This window comes from Lachnellula hyalina (genome assembly GCF_007821495.1).
Source record: "Lachnellula hyalina strain CBS 185.66 chromosome Unknown contig00064, whole genome shotgun sequence".
Classification (NCBI taxonomy): Eukaryota; Fungi; Ascomycota; class Leotiomycetes; order Helotiales; family Lachnaceae; genus Lachnellula; species Lachnellula hyalina.
Genome location: NW_022157178.1, coordinates 85,934 through 108,299, shown reverse-complemented (window position 1 = coordinate 108,299; position 22,366 = coordinate 85,934). Strand labels below are relative to the sequence as shown.

The window sequence follows — 22,366 nt, the reverse complement described above, 5'->3', positions numbered from 1 at the left end:
CTTCTACAGTACATGACAGACAGATCTGCGTGTCAGGAGTAGACAAGCTTTTGAGACATGCTGGCCGTCAAGTGAAAATGTTTGTTTCAAGATACCCGTCACAGCACATCACAGCACAGCAATGGACATGAACCTACCAAGTATATAGTAAGGTGTATGGTATCGGTATTCGTACATTCCATCCACTCACTCACGTTGCCATGTAATAATAATGTTGAAGCACAGACGTATGTTTTTATAGTGCGCGCACGGGTACGTACGTCTACGGAGTATTAATCTTCTGCCGCGTATACAGATAGTCAGATTTTGAAAGAAAAGGGGTGACACAGCCTCCGGACCAGTAGCTCACGGAGTAGCCCCTGGGCCCTGAGCATATTATTCCCAATGATAAAGAAGCTTAAAGTGGACTTTTAACAAGCGGCTGAATATCCATTCTTGAATCAGCCAGAAGATGATCTTTATTGGAAGGATAATCGACCCTCAGATTCCTATTGGCTGATGATGCACTTATACTCGGGTATCCCTTGTCCACCCCGTTTGTTGCGACGCTGCCAGCCACAGAAGTTAAGCGGAATCTGCACCCCCGCCGTGATCAACGACATCTGCAACACCTAGTCCAATATGGAAATTCCCAATGTCCTGTCCTTGCAGTTCACATTTCAACATCCCAGCCACGAGTGGAGGCTGCAAGCCCTCGAATCGTTCGTTAATAGTGCTGCTCAGTACGTTGAAAGTTGAAACATCGCCCCTTATCTGCAACTCCCGTCGTAATTGTTCCATCCATGTCTGCTTGTGGTAGGTGGATGAAAACTGGAGCACGTTGAAAGATCTTCTGAGATAGGAAGGGGACGGCAAGGTTCAATCCCAGCTTGCATGCAGGTACAGTTACATCTCTTCCATCTTCCTACAGTCCAACAGAACAAAAGGAAGCGGCCCCCGTTGCGTCCTCGTCCTCGACCTTTGCTCTCTCATGTTCCACTCTTCGTTTTCATAGCCAGCTTTCTTTCACCTCGCCCCTTGGCGCTCTCATCCTCTCCCTTTTGGTTTATCTGTCTCTTGTTTGCTCAACTTGAAGCCCCTCACTCATTATGGGTGCTTCAATGGCCACCGGTGGCAGTTTTGCTCCCCGTAACTCTTTTACACGGGCACTCTTTTTGACCGTCTTTTGCTTCGTGCTCTTCATCTACACTTTTAAACCTTCATCTATGGAACATATTGAACACCTTCGGCCGCCACAGATGCACCCGCAGCCAAACAATTCTTATGCACCCGAGCGTCAGTCGGATTGCACGCTCAAGCAGTCCTCGCTCATGCAATTGCAAGAAACATACGAATTGGGTGATGAAATCGAATATGCTCGTCGTTATGTTCGATTCAATCGCCAAGACATTCCCCGTAAAGCGATAACAAAGCTTGACACGGACCTGTTCCCCAGAGGATTTGACTCAATTGATATTCGCAATCCTCCGCCGAGGACAACTTGCCTGAAACCAATCGATGTTCCTGTCCCGAGGTCTCCAATTCCATACACTGTCAATGCTTCGGAGCTTCTCTTCGGTATATCAACTACGTATTCAAGACTGACGGATGAAGAAATATCTCCGATCAATGAGTGGGCGCACTGGTTGACAGATGGAAATGGGAAGTCAAATGGTGCAGGGCTGATCCTCCGTCTCATCGACGCCAGTCAAGAGGAGTTGGAAGAGGCTCGGCATGTAATGGCTTCGATGGGAATGGACGTGAAAGTCTATCCCACTGATAGTTCCATTGAGATGGCAAAGCGATACCTCTCCCTCTTACCAGCACTCTACAAAGACAGTTCCCGGCCAAACCGCAAATTCCTTGTCTTAGGTGACGATGATACTTTCTACCCGTCGATGCATTCTCTTCTTCACGAACTCTCTCAATACGACCACAAGAAAGATCTCTACCTCGGCACTCTCTCAGAAGATACCAACAACATCGCACGCCACGGATCCCAAGCCTTTGGCGGAGCCGGAGTATTCTTCTCCCTCTCCCTCGCCAAGAAAGTAGCCGATAAATTCGACCACTGCAGCACAAACGAGAAGATCGGTGAGTCCGACACCGGCTGGGGCCCCCAAGGCGACATCCTCCTACGAAAATGCATTTACGAAAACACCGAGACAACACTCACGCTCATGCGTGACCTTCATCAACTCGACATCCAAGGTGATCCCGCGGGGTTCTACGAGGCAGGCCTCAAACCCCTATCACTGCACCACTTCAAAGGCGGCATGTGGCACAAAGCGCGGCCATACGAGGGCGCTCAAATCGTGCATGCATGCGGCGAAGACTGTTTCCTCCAACGTTTCCAAACAGCGGATGACTTCGTCATCTCCAACGGCTTCTCCATCGCCTACTACCCGCATGGTGTTGATTTCAACCTGCATCAGATGGAGAAGACCTTCACTGCAGCGCCCGACGACTATGGCTGGAACCTCGACTTCATGCTCGGGCCCCAGCGCAAAAATCTCCTGTGGACGGGCCGTAAGGTCGCCTGGGAGCTGATGGAGTCGTTAGTACAGCACGATGGCTCGGTAAAACAGATCTATATCAGGAAAGCGGATGATTACCGGTGGACGTATGGGAAGGATGGGAATCGGATGTTCGACAAGGACGGTGTGTTGGAATTGATTTGGATCTCGTCGTGAAGCGACGCAACTCATCGCTGAGATGAAATGGGAGTCTTGGATACGCTTGCCAAGCTTGGGATGTCTTTCTTTTGTTTTTTATACCTGGCGCCCTGGCGCAAGGCAAGGTCCGAACAGTTATATCTGTCTGAGATATGTATCTTGCATGAGCGAATGGCGTTGTGTCTTTTTTTCCGATGGGAAGGAAATGTATAGATGGATCGATTGATAGCATCGATGTGAATTAGATGAGTTGTACAATTATATACCTATATATTTATTGGAAAAAAGAAAATCCACATATATGAATATCTCCCTTCCTCTTCCGATTCTCTTACTCGGTACATTCTCCATAGTATGATCAATTCACCACATCCATTCAAAGCACCTTGGCGAGCTCTATTCATCACCAACTGATGCTGAATTAAAGTTTCACATGGATGCTACTCCTCTCCTTACTCCATACCTCTCTTGATCCTTCACGCACCCACCATCCTGCATCCATTCCTTCGCGCCGATCCGCACAGTGTACCGCGTAACGGCGTACGGAGTAATCCCTAGGACCCCAATCTCACATAATATGGAGCTCCTTTCCTTTTTCTATTCCCGACCCACACCACACACACGCACTTTGACCCACATCACACGACGGTACCGGTAGTTAAGGCAGGAACCCTTTATTTATTTATTTATTTCTTTCATTCTTCAAAAACAAACTCCTGGTATATAAGTGATTAGAAATCCCTTCATGATTAATGCATATAAGTAGAGTATAGTAAAGTAAAGCAGAATAATAATACAGATGTCGTAAGTACAGATGTTGAGAAATTGCGAGGGACGGGGCGGCGTTTATCTTTTCTTGCGGAGGAAGGTCGAGCGAGCATACGCCGTAAGGGAACGTGACTAGCTAACGAATTCGGTAGGGTTTTGCGCAATACTTTGCAGGCAGTGCAGTGTAATTAAATGACGCAATTTAGTGGGTTTGAGTTGCGTACGAACTGTACGGAGGTACGAAGGTCCTTCGTACAGGCCAAAAGTTGTGTCAACAGGGGGCTCCTGTCCTTAAGGGTTTGATTGGCTGCAGTCTTGCTAACCATCAAAACATCACCCAAATACACCCCTGCAAGAATCCCTGGTGACATAACTTTTGCCCTGTACCTCCGTACAGCTGTTGCATTTCTACGTAAGTACCGGCACCTCGAGGTTTATATAAAGGAGTAGAAAAGGCCATGTGACTGGCTGGGATGAGATGAGGTGAGGTGAAATATACAGACGTGTATAATGTGACGTCGTGATTGATTGTATTTTATTCTATTATATACTAGCTGGTCCGGGTAGGAAAATTATTTCTAGCACACACTGCATAGACAGGCATAGAGTAGGACTGGATGATGCCGGCAGCTGATTGGTTGCTGTGCTTGAGTAAACGCGAGATGGTTGTACTTCGTAGTTGATGTGAAGTTTTTTGCTCTCTTTATGTGCTAAGGGAAGGGAAGAGAAGGGAACGACGAAAGATAAATGATAATAATAAATAGGAAAGGAAAGATAAAGTAATAAAGAAGGTCTCAGCACTTAACACTACTCATGATCTACTCTCCTCTCCTGTCTGAAAGGGCGAGAGATCGCTATACTATAACATGGCATGACACATCTTGAATAAATGTCTGGGAAATGTAGAATGATATCCAGGAATTCTATAGGTAAATAGAAAAGCTTTGCAGTCCCAAATCACATCATTATCTCAGTGATATGCTATTGCGCTTTTAGGCTTATTATATGCAATAATACCTAGGACTTAGGTATATAAACAGCATATGTATAATATAGCTTACTAGAGTAACTAGTTATAAGCTTGAAATCCGAGAATTAGACAAAGCATGCTCGGGAACAACAAGCTATAAAGAACAAGTACTATAGCGAAGAAGATGAGAGGGGCAAAGATTGCCAAAGCAGATTATATAAGGCGGGAAAAGGAATGCAATGTCGCATTTCAAGACAAGGCGTCAATGACCAAATTCCCCTTCCCTCCACTTCCACGGTGCACAACAAATCCGATTGCATCGCATATCTCAAATTCTCAGCACCAGCGTACCAAGACAATGTCAAGCATTTCCTACAACGTTCTGCCCTTTTCTCAAGGTTCAGAAAACCTTTTGGCATGAGGACCACTTTGTATCCTGCCGAGAAGATCTAAGACCGGAGTTTCAAACGCTTGCGAATTCATTATTTTTTATATTGAATCCATGGTACGAAGAACTCAGTTAAAAGCAGCGGAGCGCTATTATTTAAAAATCGAACAAGTTCATCCCCACATGACCCTGCCAAGCAGGGGAAGCGAGGGTCTGAAGATGTAGCTAGGCTGCATTTCATGCTAGTATCTGCATATATATAGGTCCAAGAATAGGTAAAATCATATGGTTATGTGTGAAACTAGTTTCGCTTCCTTCTATATAGCAACATAGGAGATCCTATGATATTGCCTCTGTGTTTATATCATGGCGTGATGATAGAAGTATAGTAAGGGCGAGGGGGGCGGTTTACGGGTGGTGGTGTTTACTACTTTAGCGAGGCCCTTCAGGGGTCGATAAGGGACAATCATCTAAAACGTCTCGTAAGACTATTCTTCAAAATTGGGAGCCACGATATTATCTAATCCGATGGTATATTCTCCAGATTGTGATGCTTAGTATCAATCAAAATAATTAGAATATGTATAATCCGCTGGGGAGTTTACAATAGTCTAGAGGCTGAGTCGGGTGGATTGCATTGTCGTGGCTCATATCGTATAAGGCTGCTGCATTAGTATTAACGAGCAGAGCTTAAATTTATTAGACAGTCTAGCATATTAAGGAAAGGGTGCTTAATATATTATTGTATACTATCAATAGAGCAAAATCTGGAGTTTCGAAGATATACGGAAATAAATCAGGGGTATGGGGGGAGAGGACGGGGCTTGGAATGTGGGGCTCGGATGTACGCGTAGAGCAGCATCTAGGCTGCCGTATCAACCTCCTCCTCTCCTTCAATAAAGTACGATACCGTGAATCCAATTCTACTACTAGCAGCTTTGACTCTCTAACCTTCTTAATATATTGAAATCAACTGCCTCATTTCAATATGAAAGTCAATAATGATCTTTCAGCTTCCTTTGAGGAATTGCCTTTGATGGGCAGTCAGAGTGAGGCTGTGCCCTCAAACGGCAATATTCACAGACGGCCTGTTCCTACTCAAACCAGCGGTACTTCCTCATCCCAAGATAACCATACTTGGGACCATAGCTGGGAAGATAAGACACGCCTTGATAGCCCGCAATCCTTCTTCGGAGAGAGTGAAGCTACATACAGTAACCATGACACGCATGCTGGCATTGCAACACCAAGTTCGCAATCTCATGAGGGGAACTTGCCTCTCGAGGAGGCCCGTTGCTCTTTGTTGCCATATCGATCTGCAGCATGGTTTATCCACCAGAGAGATCTCAAGCTTTCGACTCTTGCAGCAGCGGTTCTCATGCACGAAGAGTGCATAAGTTTCAAGGATCTGGAACCGTGAGTCTCCTCCCAAGGTAGTAATTCTTCAAGCCTAACAACACCTAAGGTACTGTGCGCTTTATGCCCGCGATGACTCTCCTGAACCTACTGATCCCCTCTCTGGTGCCCTATCAGCGGCCCACGGTATCGTAGGCGGGGTCGTCAACGGAGTAGCCGACTACCCTATCGAGATTGGGAAGATGCTGAAAGCAGATCAACCTCTGGCTACAGGCATGGCTAAGAATTTCGCCCTCGACACAAATAAGGGCGTGAGCAGAATCATCGGGACAGGTTTAAAAGCTCCGATGGATGTGACTCTAGGCGTGGCTAAAGGATTTGGTAATTTGCCGAAAGCTTATGGCGACGAGACTGTCAGAGAGAAAGAGAAAGTCACTGGTATTGGAAGTGGGCTAATGGTTGCTGGAAAGGTAAGCTAAATCTAAGATGTTGAAAAGTACTAACTTGCAAGGGATTTGGATTCGGGTTATATGATGGTATATCCGGACTGGTCACACAACCTCTCAAGGGTGCTCAACAGGAAGGCGCCTTGGGGTTCATGAAAGGGTTCGCCAAAGGTATCGGAGGCGCCGTGTGCAAACCTGTCTCAGGTACGAAGTTCACAATTTACCTTAGTGTGCTAAGAGCTGATGGTTGTATCTAGGTGCTGTTGGTCTTCCTGCGTATGCCTTCAAGGGAATATATGAAGAAGTTCATAAGAGTCGTGGTAATAATGTTGATGGACACGTGATTGACTTACTTCTGGCCAAGGGCGAAGAGGAGTGTAAGACCTGTGGAGTGGAGGAAAGAAGCAATGTTTTGAGCAGGTGGCATGAGGTGCAGTTACTCGAGACAGATTTCCTGGAAGGGAAGTATCAGTGAAAGAGATTAAGCAAACGGAAGCAGATTGTATTCCACGCGACTAAGTAAGATAGCGAATTACCATATATTCGTTGGATGTGGTAAGCAGCTTATCTCTGTGGTTTGCTATCAAAATCCGCTGGTCATCCCGTGCCAACATGACTGTCAGCTCAACAGTACATGGAGGGTCGTTCTTACTCTGTGAGGCAACGCCAACACGAACACCACAGCCACCTCCACGTCCACGTAAGGATTGAATCCTCCACGAACTTTGCGCAAGCATCTTCCCCACATTTCCTAGACTTTTACGATCTTAATTATAGCTCCTCTCTCTTAAAATCATAGCGAGGCGAATATTACGATGCTCACGACCAAGACCAAATCCTCTACGGCTTGACCCGCTGCCCTTCTTTTGACGGGACGGCCGAGGTTGAGATAACCGGCAAACGACGATCCACATACCCAGGAAAGGTTGTCATGAAGCGGGGAATATTTTTGGGGGTTAAGATCAAACATATCCATAATGGCTCCAAGACTTTACTGTACTTGTGTTCAATTCGCTGCTGGCCATGGGAACCCCTTGCGTATGTGTGGAAGAACAAAATGGGCGAGGCTATGGCAAGATCGTCGGGAGAGAAGGGGGGGCCGTTCTTTCGGTTTCTGAAAGATGTGGATGGTACTGAGAGAGATTTGTTGGTGGCTTGTTGGTGTGCGTCCACGTGGGCTGATATGCAGTTCCGTTTGAACGCGGGTTTGGAGCCTTAAAGCTACGGAGAAGAAAACTAAGGGTAGATAGCATTCGGTAAAAGGAGTTCGGTAGCTAATAGCTTGATACCCCGTAAATCATGGGATGTCCCTTCTATCATTTGAGGTGCGGTTTGGCAGGTAGTATTGAAAGATCAAGGAGACTGATAAATTGATAGCCTTTCCGGATGAAATGGAGAACAAATTTCTTTGGGGCAGATCGAGCAAACTACCTGTGCAAATCGAAGTGGATACGCTGCTCTGTAGTCTGATATTATTGATAATGTGAATGAAGAAATGATTTTGATGCTTGATTTCGACTTTTCACTAGTGGGGTGAGTCAACCCCTTATTTACGCGAGCTTCCTAAATTGGACATTTCACTACGCAAGACAGCTGTGTCTACACATGTGCTCTTTATTCGCTTTATAAACTTCTAAGTGACTTCCCTCCCTCCAATTCCATTTTTGTATATAACTAGCTATATGTTTCCTTCCTATAGGGTCGCGACGGCCGAATAGGTCTCCAAGCCAACTAATTTATATCTAGTCACTAACTAGTCGCAGTAAGCAGGAAGCGTCAGAGGAGCCTTTGAGTACCAAGTAAGTTTCTATCCAAGATACATATAAGTGACTATTTGCTGACTAGTTCTAGACTAGCCTCAGCAGAGGAGACGATCACTATTAAGGATGGTGAGGGGGAAGTTGAGAAGAGGGCCTTAGGAGGTGCATAGTTTTAAGGACTGCCTTAGTACCGGTTCGCGTCTGGTTTGTTCCTATCCGTAGATAGGCTTTTAAGTTTAATAGAGCTTGTTGTCCTATGCTTTTATGATTATATATATAGTGAAGAATACCTATAACTATTATAAATGCCTTATATGTAAAAGCTATATAGTAGTAAATTTGCCTATTCTTTCCCGTTTAAGACTAGGAGTCTACTAGGTATTGCATAAGCGATAACAACTCATGATATACCACATTTCAATGCATATGCTAATTTTAGTTTTAGTGAATATACCCCTTCTTTTCCTTTTCCCTTTCCCTTTTCCTTTCTGTTTTCTTTTTTTTTTTATCTCTCATAGGTATGCTATATACTATTTAATCATGTCTTCTACCTGTCGTCAATCATATCATATATCTCATATATGGCCTCCTCTTCCTTTAAATCAGGATCATATGATTTTATCACGCGAGCAATTTTGCCAATGGTGCTCTGGTGCAGCGAGGGATAAGTATATTCTCCAGCCACTTTCTAGTTATATACTGGTAAACAACTAGTCACTAACTTTCTTAGATGCTGGACTTCAGCAACTAACCTTCGCAAGCATGCAAAGTGTCATCTTGTAAAAGACTCATCTTTTACGATTCAATCAGCTGGCAAAGGTGGTCGTGCTTTCCTTAATGCGGATACGCGTTATATAAACCCAGAGTAATATTCCCTCATTATATCCTTTGGGTCTACTACTAAAACTAAATAGGGCACTAGACTCTTCATCTGTCTCTTCTACTCAGTTAACGACTGGCTCTGAACCAGTCCCTTCTATTTCGGCAGCCACTGCATCTTCTGCCCTGCTAGCACCTGCCCCGCCTGCACTTTCCCCATCTGACCAGTGCTGGTGATGCATGAATGGTATAGAAGTAGCTACGCCTGGTCGTGGCCGTGGGCGTACTGATCCGCTTGCGCCTTTCTCTTCTGACCAGTCTATGACTGATTCGGGTACGGACCCTGTATTCTATTCATTCCCCTCTCAATGTTCACACTAATCGTATAATCAGCCCCATGCGCCATCTGTTATAGTGGTGTTCGAACCTCTATCAATCAACAGATGTCAGTCCGTACTTTATAGAAAACTCAACATAATGTAAAAGCGCTTTTCTTGAATTGGGTGAGGCTTACCTGGAGGTCCAGCATTTAGTTGTAGTTGAGGTTGTACAGGCGGTCCTTCTATGTGATCTAAAGACTGAATGCGCGGTATCTCGATAGCGTGCCTTGGAACTTGGTGAATGGCTGGGATGGCAGGAGAATGACATGGGGAAAGGGCAGGCGCGGGAGGCGTAGATGGCTCGAGATGTGCAGTCCGAGATCGATCTCTTCAGCACTTACGACCAGCCCACGGAGGGGTGGCTCAGGGGTGCTAGTAGTTGGACTTGAGTGTGGAGATGCTTGAGGTATAGCTAGTCCGAAGTGTGCATTCCCAATATCGATCTCTTCAACACCTGCAACTGATCCGGGCGGTGCCAACTCAGACGTACTTGTAGCAGAATCCAGAGAGACTGTCGGTCTCTGCTGTTAAATCGGAGAGCTCTCTCTGACACGAGATTATTGAGTATTACTCAAGCCCTCTAGATTAGATGACTCCATGTCAAGTCTTTGCTCCACCGGTGTCAACCAAGAGTTGTTATTCCGTACGTGTTCTTCGTATATTCGCTTCAGATCATTCATATCTGGGTTCAGTCGTCTCGTGAGAAAATTGTAGGACTTGACGTTAGTTGAGCGCAACTTCCAATCGTATATGGGCTAGGATCTGCGCAATTCAAGAATATACGAAGATGTCTGATTGACATGGTATACCTATGAGACAGCCGGATCCAACGTGTTTTCTCCATTCCACCATCCACGAATTGATGATGCTCGTCTGGCACTATGTTCTCGTCCCCCGGTTTCTGCCAAATGGGCGAATGAGCTTCATTATCCACGTCACGGCTGCGACTGCTTTGTAAATCCTCGAACGTCATCTGTCCTGGGCTTGAATCTCGACGATCGCCGATTGATCCAAAAGATGCTATCTAAAGGAGCTAGGTTAGTGACTCTTATATGAGATCTCTGTACATTCAAGCGTTTGTACATTACCTTTGCAAACGTACCGTCGAAGTCCAAGCCGTCTCCGCCTCCAGATCCCTCCCTTCTATTTGGCCATTTGCGCAAAACAACGACTGGATGATCCCAACCAGAACCAGATATGGTGCAATATTGGACAGCTCCTTGTTGAATGAGCTGGGCCGCTTGTGGAGCAGTCGTACAATTTTCATTTTCACAAATACACACCTCGTTACTACGTGGAAGCCAGAGAATGCAACCTGCTTTCACATCACGAAGGTGTGTTATTGGTGGCATACGGGGTACTATGATATCAACGGCAAACGTAGATTGTCTTTGGAAGTAGTTAAGGGGGAAAATCCAAGGGCGAAAAAGAGATATAATGATTGTAGTAGCTCGTTTGAAACATACCTCAACTGTATATTGATACCGCACCATGAAGTTTGATCCTCCATAGAATATGAGTTGTCTTGTGGGTGGGTCGGTTATGCTGAATAAAGTACACAACAAAAGAAGAGAGAAAGAAAACTGTTGGTAATCAAATAGCAGGCTGGATAACGGAAAGGTTGTAGCTCTCTCCGCAGACCCAGTCCTTAAGTGACAGTGCCCGCGAGCATCATAAGCGTACGTTGCCGAGAAGGCAAGCTTTTAGGCCTACTCACTCACTCACTCACTCACTCACTCAGCCGCTTTGTGGCCGGAAGCAATGGATCGGAGAGACAGATAGGAATGCTCTGGTCGTGATAGAATTGCGCGTTGAACCGATTGAAACCTGGAAGGACCGAAGAGATCTTCCCAACAAGCCTTTGTTTTCATTGTCGGCGAGTATGCATACAGGGCGGCGCTTTGAGACATTGGCACTACCGTCTGTGAAGAGAAATCTCGACTAGAAGATTTTAGCACCGGAAAGAAAGCTTGAGACCTATTAAACAGTCCCTGAATGAAATATTGATTATTTGCGGGTATGCTAGTTGAAATCAATAAGCTTTGCTAGGATGTGTTCTTCATTGATTGATGAATGAAGAGGATCTGTCTAGGATCGGTACAATTATACGCCTGTCCTGAAAAGTGGAACTCCCTCGCTAGTCCGATATAATCCCAAAATAAGAGCAAGTCAAGTTTTGTAAGACTGCGTGTATCTCATGAGTATGGTAAGTGGTTTTACAGCTTCGCCTTGATCTCCTTGGCGGAAGCGCTTGCTTCTTTGTTAACAACCACGTCGCCGCTCTTGTCGCTATTTCCGAAGAAGATGACCTCGACGGTCAAATCATCGCTTTAAATTGTTAGTATTGATTCCCTGCATACATTCATGAATGACTTACCGATAACGTCTCGAATATGGGGCCGGCAGCGTTAATAACGCGCATACCATATCCTTATCCTTTCCACCGAGAGCATTTCTCACCAGGTGAGTTGCGACATTCTTGTCCTGTACCACGAATCTCTCATTCTCCCCACCCGTTACACCCCACTGTTGCTGTCTAATAGGCGTCTTTTGACCATCCTTCACCTTGCCTTTAGCACCCTGCTCAACCGGCAAGCCCTTTTGTTGAGACGAGAACATCTTGATCCACGAGTTTGCCGAATTGCCACTAGTCTCAGCAGACTGCTTCTCAATCCACTGTCCGACCAAGCCAACAACTTCTTCATTCGTAAGCATTTCCCAAAGACCATCGGTAGCCATCACAACAAAATCACCCTTCTCAGGCTCGATCTTGGTAGTTGTGACAACAGGCTCCGCGGTAACATAGGGTGGCGAGCGAAGATGCTGGGACGGTGTTCGGCCAAAGAAAGATCGCTTCAAGCGTTCTGAGACTTCACGAGACCACTTATAACTCGCATCACCAAAGGCACGAGTTGGCTCGAGGCCTCCTAGAACACGGCCGTTTCGGATAACGTTGTCTTCTCCAGGGTGGAGTTTGCGCATCCGGGCTTCTTCATCTGGGTTGCCGCCTGTTTGGTCAACAGAAAGCGCACTGGCAGTCCATTTCCCGTTCTCACTTCGGCGCCCCAACACAGCCCGAGAGTCTCCTGTGCAGGCGACTCGTAGAAGTTTGCTGTTACTGTCGTAGAATGAAAGGAGAGCACAAGATCCAGATAGAGCAGGCGCAAGAAGTTCGGCGGCAACGAGCTTGGAATTTGCCTTTAAAACCTTCTCAACGCTCTCGTGAACGATTTCGTGGTCAAGTCGATTGAATCCTGTCTTGATAGCGGATTCAATCGATTCAGATGAGGGTGACCCAAGAGCTGGGTCAGCAAGAGCTGCTTTGTATGTAGAATTCAGTTCTCTAGCAACAAAGTTTATTAAGACTTGTCGCAGCTTTGCCGATGTAGTCCAGCCCCTATACACTATTAGCAATGCCCAGCCTCCTTGATCGTGATACATACGAATGGCCATCGAAAACACCCCAGAACATCCAATCACTGCCAGGATTTCTTGCTGCAGTAGCAGTTGCCAGTGCTTCGGGCAGCTCAATTATTTTTTCCGAATGGTCGTCCTCAATAGGATCATTGCTGGGTATTTGGACCACATCATATCTCACAACACCCTTCCCTCTCCCAATCAGATATGACTCCTCACTTCTGCGCAGCTTCTGCGTAGCTTGTTCTGGCGTCAACATCTCCAGCACTTTCCTTCCTGCGCCATCCGTATCCTTGGTAATTGGCTCGTTGCCAGGAACTAGGCTGGTGTACAGCGAATCCGCCCCAACAATCACAGCTTTCCTCTCGACTTCTTCCGCAGTTTGTGCTGGCTGTGGGAACGAATATGTAGGAGAGGTCGACAGACCCCGGGACTGTTGAGCCAGTGTTGCACTCGATTGTTCGCGGGGTACTAGATCTCCAGTCTGGCCTTTGTATGTATACCAAGCCCCATAACCCACCAGGCCAGATAAGAATGCCACCGAAACGCGGCGAATGTACATGGACGATGTCGCTTCCTTTGATGGAGTGGTGCCGGGTCCTGATGCGTGTCTGATGCCTAGAACATAGGTTGAGGAGGGTAACTGCCCAATGCGACTTCGAAGACCAGTAAGACGCGCAGTGCGGAACGCTTTGACAGCTGCTCGACGCATTGGATTGACGAGCTGGGGAGTTCAGAACAATGTCCAGAGCCCAAGATCAGAGTTGAGTCGAGGTCGAGCCCGTCGGGTCGGCTTTCGTGTTGACCGCTTTGGAGGTGTCGTGTCTGTATGCGATAGAAGGAAGTCGTATAGGTAATTTGAGAAGCTTGAAAAGGAGTGACACAGCACGAAGTTGCAGAACAAAATGAGGATAAAGTGGTCGTTATGACTATTGCATCGTATACACCTCCTCCTAACAACACCAGGGCGTTTGTTCTCGGGCGTTGTACTGCTGTACAGTACGGTACTGCAGGTAAATAATACTGTAACTGTAACGCTTGGGCGCGCCTACAGTTGCGATTTCCGGATGTGGAATTCTGCCAGCCTTCCTTGTCCTCTGCGTCATTCGACAAAATATGGACGACTGCGGGGCGGCAGTAACAACAAAAAACGTACTCTACAACTCTTCACCATTGCAGAGGAGTCATTATCCTTGACCCTCGGCCTCAGCTCCAGCCTCACTCTCTTCTCTTATATCTTGAATCCGGTACCTAGCAATCCCCATCCCACAAAATGTCCACTCGGCAACTACGAAAACTACAACAGCAGCGCGAGCTTGAGCAAGCCCAGCTGCAAGCCGCACAAGAAGAGGAGTCCGAAGACGAGCCAGTCCTGCCCACGAAATCGAAACCCAGTCTATTTGCGAATTTAGCTGCACTCGAAGATGCTGAGGACGATGAAGACGAGGCTGCGGATGAAGAGCTACCGGCAGAATTGAGTGAACCCGAGCCAACCCCACTATCCGCCTCAAAAAAGTCGAAGAAGTCTAAAAAGAAGAAGAAATCAAAGGGCAAAGCAAAGGAGAAAGGCGCAGAGTTCCAGACGCCCCAGAAACTCGAGGATGGGGTGGACGATATCGACGCGGCGTTACGAGAGTTGAACCTGACGAAGACTGCTCCAACAGCATACTCTCAAGCCCTCCCAACTGATCCGGAATACGAGAAGATATGTACTTTGCTGGGAGTCAATACTCAGCACCTGAAGGTCGCGAATGAGATGAGAGCTCTGTTTGGGAAGGCTGCTACTGAAATACATGATGATCCTGGTGGGCCGACCGGAAGAGGGGCACGACGGAGGCAAAGAGCGGCTCAGAACCAACAAGTCGATTTGGAGACTGCGCTCAAAGGGCATCATCTTCCTGGAAAGGGACTCCCAGAGCTTACGTTACGGCGCAACAATTTCATTCAAGGCAAAGATGATTGGCCAAAGGCACCTACTGGGGGCCTTACAATGGAAGTGATTGATGATCCTGGAGATGGGAGTGATGGGTCTGTTGAGTTTACATATTCCCATAACACGGCATACCAAGCTGTTCAACAGACGTTCTTCGCATTTGTTGAAATGGGAGATCCGCAGAACCTCATCGGGCTTTTGGTTCGAAATCGTAAGTCATATCCTCATTCTAGGGTCTCTATACTAAGATCTACCAGCATACCACATATCTCTCCTCCTTCAGGTCAGCAAAATAGCCAAAGATCAAGGAGACCATGCGTTATCCTCAGACTTGATCGAACGAGCTCTATTTACATTTGGTCGTGCCTCGTTAACCCAATTTAACAACAAAATAACGAAAGGCTATTCCCGCCTAGACTTCTTGAGACCTGAAAACAGAGAACTCTGGCTTGCAGGATACCAATACATCAAAAGTCTAATTATGAAAGGTACCTACCGAACAGCCCTTGAATGGGCAAAACTCCTCCTTGGTCTCGACCCGGAAGACGACCCCTACTGCATGCGCTTCATGGCCCACCACCTCGCCCTCCGAGCCCATGAATTCACCTGGCTCCTAAACCTCTTCGAAGGCCAGCTATTTTCCCTATGGAGAGGATCGGATGAAAACGGCGATCCTCCCCCACATTCTGCAATGCTGCACTTCATGCCCTCCCTAGCTTTCGCAGCCTTGCGGTTGCGAGACGGTGTTAAGAGCAGGAAACTCCTTACCGAATCCATGCAAAAAGTCCCCTGGCTGTTCGTCCGCCTCTTCAAAGAGCTAAATCTCGACGCTCCATCCTCAATCTGGGGCATCGAGCCACGCACCGATGCCGAGACGCTCTTTACAGAGATGTACGTCCTACAAACCAAAGATCTCTGGAACGCGCCCGAAGCTGTATCCCTCCTCATGGAAGTCGCGCACACGATTTCGAAAGTCAACATCGGCACGATTCCGCAGGTCAATAATTCAGAAATGACTCTTGATGTAGTCCGCTTTGTATACCTAGAAAACGTACCCGCATTGATGGCGCTGGTGCCGTCTAGCTTGCTTCATAAGAGCAATAACTCGGATTCTGATCCTATACCACCGGAACAGAGTATATATTCCTACGAAGCACAACGCAAAGCATTGGAGATGCCAACGCTTCCTGGTATTGGACATGATTTCATGGACCCTCTTGAAGCCATCGCGCGGCTTCTGCCAGGGCTCAGAGGCTCTGCCGCAGATGAGGATGTTGATCGTGAGAGGTTGAGACTAGGCTTAGAGGAGGCTATTTTAAATGAGGGCCCCGAAGAATTAGATGAAGATGGGTTTGAGAGAAATGGAGAGGTGGCCACGGAGGCCTTCGAGAGACCGATACCGATTGGGCTGGCTAGGAGGTTGATGAATATGTTTTGGCCGGGTGAAGATGGAGGGTGGTCTGATGGCGAGGAGCCTGAGGAGGATGTTGATACGGATACTGATGAGGATATGCTGGAATTGGTGGGGGCTGAGGGGACTGATGATGAGATTCCTGGTTTGTTGGAGGACCCGGATACGTAGTACGTATGCTTGCCGTCTAATAACAACGAATTCGAAATTATTCATCCATTCTTCATTTCCCTTTTGCCCTTACCTTTCTCTAGTATGAGTTATGTCATGCCACGTTTCAGAGCAACTTTCTTCATGTTCAACAGCATTTCTATAATTCATCTAGTGAAGAGCATGCCAAGTGAAGCGTTCTGGGAGTCCGAAGGTAGGATTCCAAGCTATTAGTGTGGAGCTCCGACCAATCAGATCTTAAATTTTGCGGGCTGGCGAATGAGACACGGGCACGCTAGTCAGCATGCTAGGCCAGATCTGCTTGCATACGTCGGTTTATAGATGACCCTTCCAGTTGGTCGACTTGCAATTTACCTTCACTGATTTGTTGCAAGTGAATAGATATGTTGGGGATAGATTTGTACGAGCTCACCTAGGACCGTTTGATGCGTGATAATCACTTCTAGATAGGTTGAACGGAAATAGTTCATGAAGCCTTAAAGTCCTGTATAATGGGTCCTCAATTTCTCTATTCGTTCGGCCCATTCGTACTGTTTTAGCAACTCTACTATGATCAAATTTGTTTCCTTTAATCTAGTCAAGGACATCCACTCCCTAGCAGGCAAAGTCATTTTCATCACGGGTGGCAAGTTAGGTCTTAGTAAACAAACGGCTTTGGACCTTGCTAGACAGTGGTTGCAGTCTGCTGACCCGTTCTTGTTGTACTTTCTCCTTGTATTTGTGGTGGGAGACGGGCCGGGGATTACATAGATCCAATAATTAATTCATTTCCCACACATCAAATTCCCTTCAAATGGTTTCCCACTTGCCGTCGCTTCCTTGTCGCCTGCAAATGAGCTTTACTTTCTCCGCGGGATTATTGGGCAGCATTACTTTAACTTTGTTCACGCGGTACTGCTCTGGAAGTGCCGGAAGTGATATATCTTCAGTCCTAGGAGACTTGCAAGTCGAAAACTCGTTATCAATCTGAAAACCCTTATAGAGGTCCCTTTCCTCAATCTCCATTACTTCCCGTATAATGCATCCTGCTAGTCTCGAATCCCAGATGCCTTCTTTATGAAATTTCAAGCTTTTAAATTTGAGCGCGTGCATCCTAATGTGTGAACGCGACATTTTAGAGCTGTAAAGTAGAGTGGTGGGATCCAGCCTATATCAGCTATAGAACTATATGGCAGTATACCATGACCATAGATCGCATCACTTATGGTAGTTGAAAAGAGAGCATTTTGTATGTCGACTGCCTGGGCTATTAGAGAGGCAAAGGCGCTAGTAAAGTCCTCAAAGATGCATTCTCGCACTATCTCGAGACAGTCTCGACTATAATACCTGCCATCGTGTGGTAGATAGACAGAAATTAGTAGGAGAAGGCAGCTATAGTATCCGTGTAGACTTAAAGGTCATCTATCAACGCCATGAGTATTCTGAACCAGGACCCAAATTGCGCTCGAATATGTGACTGTGCAATAAATAGCTCATGGGAGGGCGGATCTTCTTGAAATGTTGCCGCTTGCCGCGAAAGCTAGGTAAGATGAAAGATCTCTTTCAACAAACAATCCAAGTTTTGTCTTGCTTGGGTCATGGTATGGAACTTGGTGGTCGATCCGTCAATAAGCAAGCCCCGTGGAATGCCATAACTATGCTCGGTATTTAGTCCAAGCATTTGTACCTGAAGCTGCAGTCTAGCAAACGTTTCGATGATACAATGGTCGATAGAGCAGTACGAGGGCCACAACAGATGTATAATGATTCACGGAGCTTCATGCCGTAATGAAGGTGGATGTTGCCTGTCTTGTAATGGCCGTGGAGAAATTCCAAAGACACGAATACCAGGCAAGCAATCAGAGTAGTCCGCAATGATTCCTTAATTCGGCCCGGCCGAGAAATAAGGCTTAAGGCCACCAATCGCTTTGCTATATTGTCGCAGCGCAAACTGTTCTTGCTAATCAAGAATGTCATCTCTCTTTCGTGGTCTGTCGCTTTCAACAACATCTCTCTTGTGAACGGCGCTCAACGCTAGGACGGTGTGAAACACCGCTGGCTCGTTCGAGCTTGTCTGGAGCACCAGTGTGCCCCCGGAATTCCGAACCGAAGATACCAGGGAGTTTCACAACGCTCCGTCGAAGGAACTATTCAAGGTAGCCCTCCTGTGTGATATTTGGGACACCCACAGAGGCCGGTATGAGATGCCTCAAGGGTATAGACCGGGCCAAAGTTTTGAGACAAGTCGTACAATCACAGTAGGCGTTGCCACCTCCGCCCCAGATGCCATGGCCATCGCAGACGCGACCTGTAGGAATACACCGGTCACATGTGGGCCAACCCTGATCGCATTTAACCTTCCGGACTCTACGCAGGATGAGTAGGCATAATCGGTAGACCATTTATTTCCCAAGAGACTTGCAAGTCCTGCATGGCTGAGGTTTCTTCCGTGCCATATACTCGTTGGCGATTTCAAAAAGGAGCTGAGCAAATTGATGGCTGATGTCCCGTCTCTGAAGAGAATGTTGCGAAACAGTGCTAGAGCAAAAGTATTGATCTTTATATTGTATATGGTCAGCCATCTGGAAATTATAACTTCAGTGTGCCCATTACTTTTCTATTCTCCAAATGAGGACTCCGTGTTCTGTTCCACTAGTTATGAAGAGATATCGGGAATTGTATAGCAAAACACACCCAAATGTCAAAATCTAGCATTTCCCCAACTACTTTTATAAGCAAATAGGTGTTAGAATCTTACTTAGGCGTATTGTGACGGGTTGCACCCACCCAATGTTAAGGCTTGGCACGTGGTGCCTACGCACGTGACTTTACATATACGACGTGATTTCAATTTCGCTTCCCTAAGAAGCTAAGAAACCCCTTTAATATAGTTCGTACGAGAGAAGCTTCCCTTCTCTCTTTAGTTATTTTTCTTGTATCAAATTCAGGCTTTTGCTCTGCACACTTTGCATTCGCCCCGTGACAAAGAAAATCGATTACAAAAAGTGATGTTTTCGCGAAGAGGGGGGTCAAGCCGAAAAATCGCGTATTGATACTACCTACCTAAGGTAGGTAGTTAGTTGTGTCGCTATAAGAGTCCTGTGACTACTCTCGCTAAGGCTCCTGAATATCGCTTACCCTGATTCCCCCTGAAAGCTTTCTCTTTTTTTACTTACCCCTAATTAAAGCCGCGATCGGGATCTAAAACACTACTAGATCAAGTTCGAAGTTGTCATTGAATCTAGGGAAAATATATAGTGAAGCCGGAAGACCTTTTTAGCTATGTTATACTGGCTGCGACAGGATGTCTTTCAAAGACGGAGTACCAAAAGACTTGTACACGAGCAATTGCTCTCAAGGAGCGGTATTGTAATCATGAGGTGTATGCCATATTACTTTTGCAAACTACGTTGTACCTAGGTTATCCTCGTGTAATTTACTCAAGTGAAGCTACCCAATTTCTCGTCCAACCTGCCATCCATTCCACATGTATCGGTTCCAATTCTTTGAATGAATTACTGGCCTCTGAGGTTTTGGAAACATTAAATGAACAGCTTGGAACTGATTCGTCTGAAGCTAACAGCGTCTCGTAAAAGTCGAGGAGTTTAATCCCAGGGTTCTGATAAACCACATCGGCACTCACATCAGCAGTAGCGGTACTTTGGAGAAGTTTGATCCATTCTGGAAGAGGGATGATATTGACATCTCTGGCTGCGGTTTCGAGGCTACCGGATTCTGCATCCTCCAAAGTACTTTTGATCGTAGGTAGAAGGCTATCCCAAGTGACAGGTCGAGGATTGACCAGGTGATAAACACGCACGCTGGGACTTTCTGTGTCTTGACAAAGACCAAAGGTGAGTTCAATCAGAATTTCGGCAAGCTGGTCAATTGGCACCCAAGTGATATTACTCATTACACTAGATGAATTCGATCCCTTGGGACCAAGCGCATCTGGCAGGGCGTGGATGTAGCGAGAACTCAAAACCAAGCTTGGAAGCCATTCATTTCGGTTCCAGCCACGAGGATTGTTCGCTGTGCCCGAGATTTGACCAACCCGAACAGCTCCAGTTGTCAGTTGAAGTGTCTTAGCAGCATAGTTGAGCATTTCCTCTGCAACATACTTGCTTTCCCCGTAGCCCATATTTGCTGGAGAAGAGTCTTCTGACATGGCAGCCTCTGGTATTACCGGCTCGGTATCTGAGGCATTGCGGTAGTTGATTGCCGAACTTATTGATGAGAGAAACAGAATTACCGGCGAGAGCTTAGCGTGCACTGAAAATGATATCAAACTGAAGACTCCATCTAAACTTGGCTGGAAAGACTGTAGAGTCTGATTGAAATTGACGGGCCAAGCATTGTGGATTATGTGTGTTGTTGTGGATAGAAGTTTTTCATAAACCGACTCATCCACCCCAAATTTCGGCAATAAAAGGTCGCATGTTACAAATGTGACACGCGAAGGTGGGAAGTCCCCTTGGAGTTTCCGCTCTGCGTTTCGTGCTTCCTGCACCGATTTGGAATCCTGCGACCGATTGAGGCAGTATACGTGCGCTACTTTTTCCTCAAGCAGTAAACGCTGGAGGATGAATGACCCGAGTGCTCCTGTAGAACCTGTGAGAACAACGACAAGGGGCGCAGACACCTGTTCGCGTCTTTGCTCAGTTTTGCTTGTGACTAATGAGTCTATTCGTTTTTCGTACTTGGATCGCATTTCAAATAGTGATTTTTGCCGAGATTCTTGTATATTAACCTCTGTGTCATCTAGTTTGGCGAGGCTGTTGCTGAGCGCTTCTGCCAGTGATTTACTTGTCGGGTTGGAGTAGACTGTGCTGGGAGAAATTGACTCCATTGAAAATCGGAGCTTCAGCTTTTGGACTAGTCCAATAACTTGTAAAGAATCCATTCCCAACGAGAAGAAATCATCGTTGTTCTCCAGGGAATTCCATCCAGTGATATCCTTGACAAGATAAATGACAGTGCGGATGACCGCCTCGTGATCATTCAAGTCAACAAAAATGCTGGATACATCTTTATCGCCTGCTGAGTAAAGATCATCCAGTTTATTTTGGTATGCAGTCACGCTTGCTTGCCGGATAACAGTTCCTTTTCCAGCGCGGACCATTGGCAGACCAGATTCCGTCAACAATATTTTTGATTTCGAGACTCTGGCGTGAGCAGGGCATTGGGTATTCGCACTCTGAACGACGTTCCAAATCCTCTCTATGAACTCTTTCTGTTCTTGTAGATTAAGAGGCTTGGGATCAATTGGTTCCACTAGTAGAGATGCCTCGAATCGTTGCTGTCCTGTTACCAGAGCAGATCTGACCTCTGGATGGCTCGCTACTTCCTGCTCAAACGAGATGGGATTGGTCTTTTCTCCATTAATAAACACAATAACATCGTCTATCCTACTTTTGTGTCTCCAGAAATTTGGCTTGGTATCGTGAGCGGTGAATAGATCTCTAGTTTCGTATTGATCTAACTCTGGGAAATGGATGAAGGCAGGCTGGAGGTGCTCATACTCCTGTTTCTTGACTACCACGAGTTCATACAAGTCCTCGAAGCGATATTGGAACTCAACCTGGAGGGAAGGATGGATATGTATATAGTTCCAATCTTTCGAGGTCTGATCTTCTTTGGAACGCAAAAGCGGAAATACGGAGCATTCGCTAGATCCTAGTGCTTGATGCACCGGTACCTTCTTACACACAAGGTCGCCCGCAGCTTGTGGTAGACTTCCACCGACATAGTAAAGATATTTGAGTTTTGACGCAACAAGTTCCAGTGAAGAAGGATCCCTACTCAAATCATCGATCACAACTGGTGGTAGAAATGCCCAGTCGAAATCACCATGCTTAACGGCCCCAATAAACGATTCTATGGTTGGAGGTCCACTGGGCAATGGGAATACGGG

General features: G+C 46.4%; 4 protein-coding genes across 4 annotated transcripts; 3 read left to right on the top strand and 1 right to left on the bottom strand.

Annotated features, from left to right (window-relative positions):
- Positions 1-1,088: 1,088 nt before the first annotated feature.
- Positions 1,089-2,672, top strand: LHYA1_G004155 (uncharacterized protein; the record flags this gene model as incomplete). Its single annotated transcript, XM_031149117.1, has 1 exon — positions 1,089-2,672. One exon carries the CDS (start codon positions 1,089-1,091, stop codon positions 2,670-2,672), a length of 1,584 nt encoding a protein of 527 aa, XP_031005472.1.
- A 3,096-nt stretch (positions 2,673-5,768) lies between these two features.
- On the top strand, positions 5,769-7,057 carry LHYA1_G004154 (uncharacterized protein; the record flags this gene model as incomplete). The annotated part of the gene is made up of 4 exons (XM_031149116.1): positions 5,769-6,196; positions 6,246-6,606; positions 6,705-6,786; positions 6,840-7,057. 4 exons carry the CDS (start codon positions 5,769-5,771, stop codon positions 7,055-7,057), a joined length of 1,089 nt encoding a protein of 362 aa, XP_031005466.1.
- Positions 7,058-11,757: 4,700 nt separating this feature from the next.
- Positions 11,758-13,670, bottom strand: LHYA1_G004153 (Protein phosphatase 2C-like protein; the record flags this gene model as incomplete). Its single annotated transcript, XM_031149115.1, has 3 exons — positions 11,758-11,869; positions 11,919-12,938; positions 12,985-13,670. The coding sequence occupies 3 exons, from the start codon at positions 13,668-13,670 to the stop codon at positions 11,758-11,760; spliced, it is 1,818 nt and encodes a 605-aa protein (XP_031005461.1).
- Positions 13,671-14,231: 561 nt separating this feature from the next.
- On the top strand, positions 14,232-16,473 carry rqc1 (Ribosome quality control complex subunit; the record flags this gene model as incomplete). Its single annotated transcript, XM_031149114.1, has 2 exons — positions 14,232-15,102; positions 15,149-16,473. The coding sequence occupies 2 exons, from the start codon at positions 14,232-14,234 to the stop codon at positions 16,471-16,473; spliced, it is 2,196 nt and encodes a 731-aa protein (XP_031005460.1).
- Positions 16,474-22,366: the final 5,893 nt, after the last annotated feature.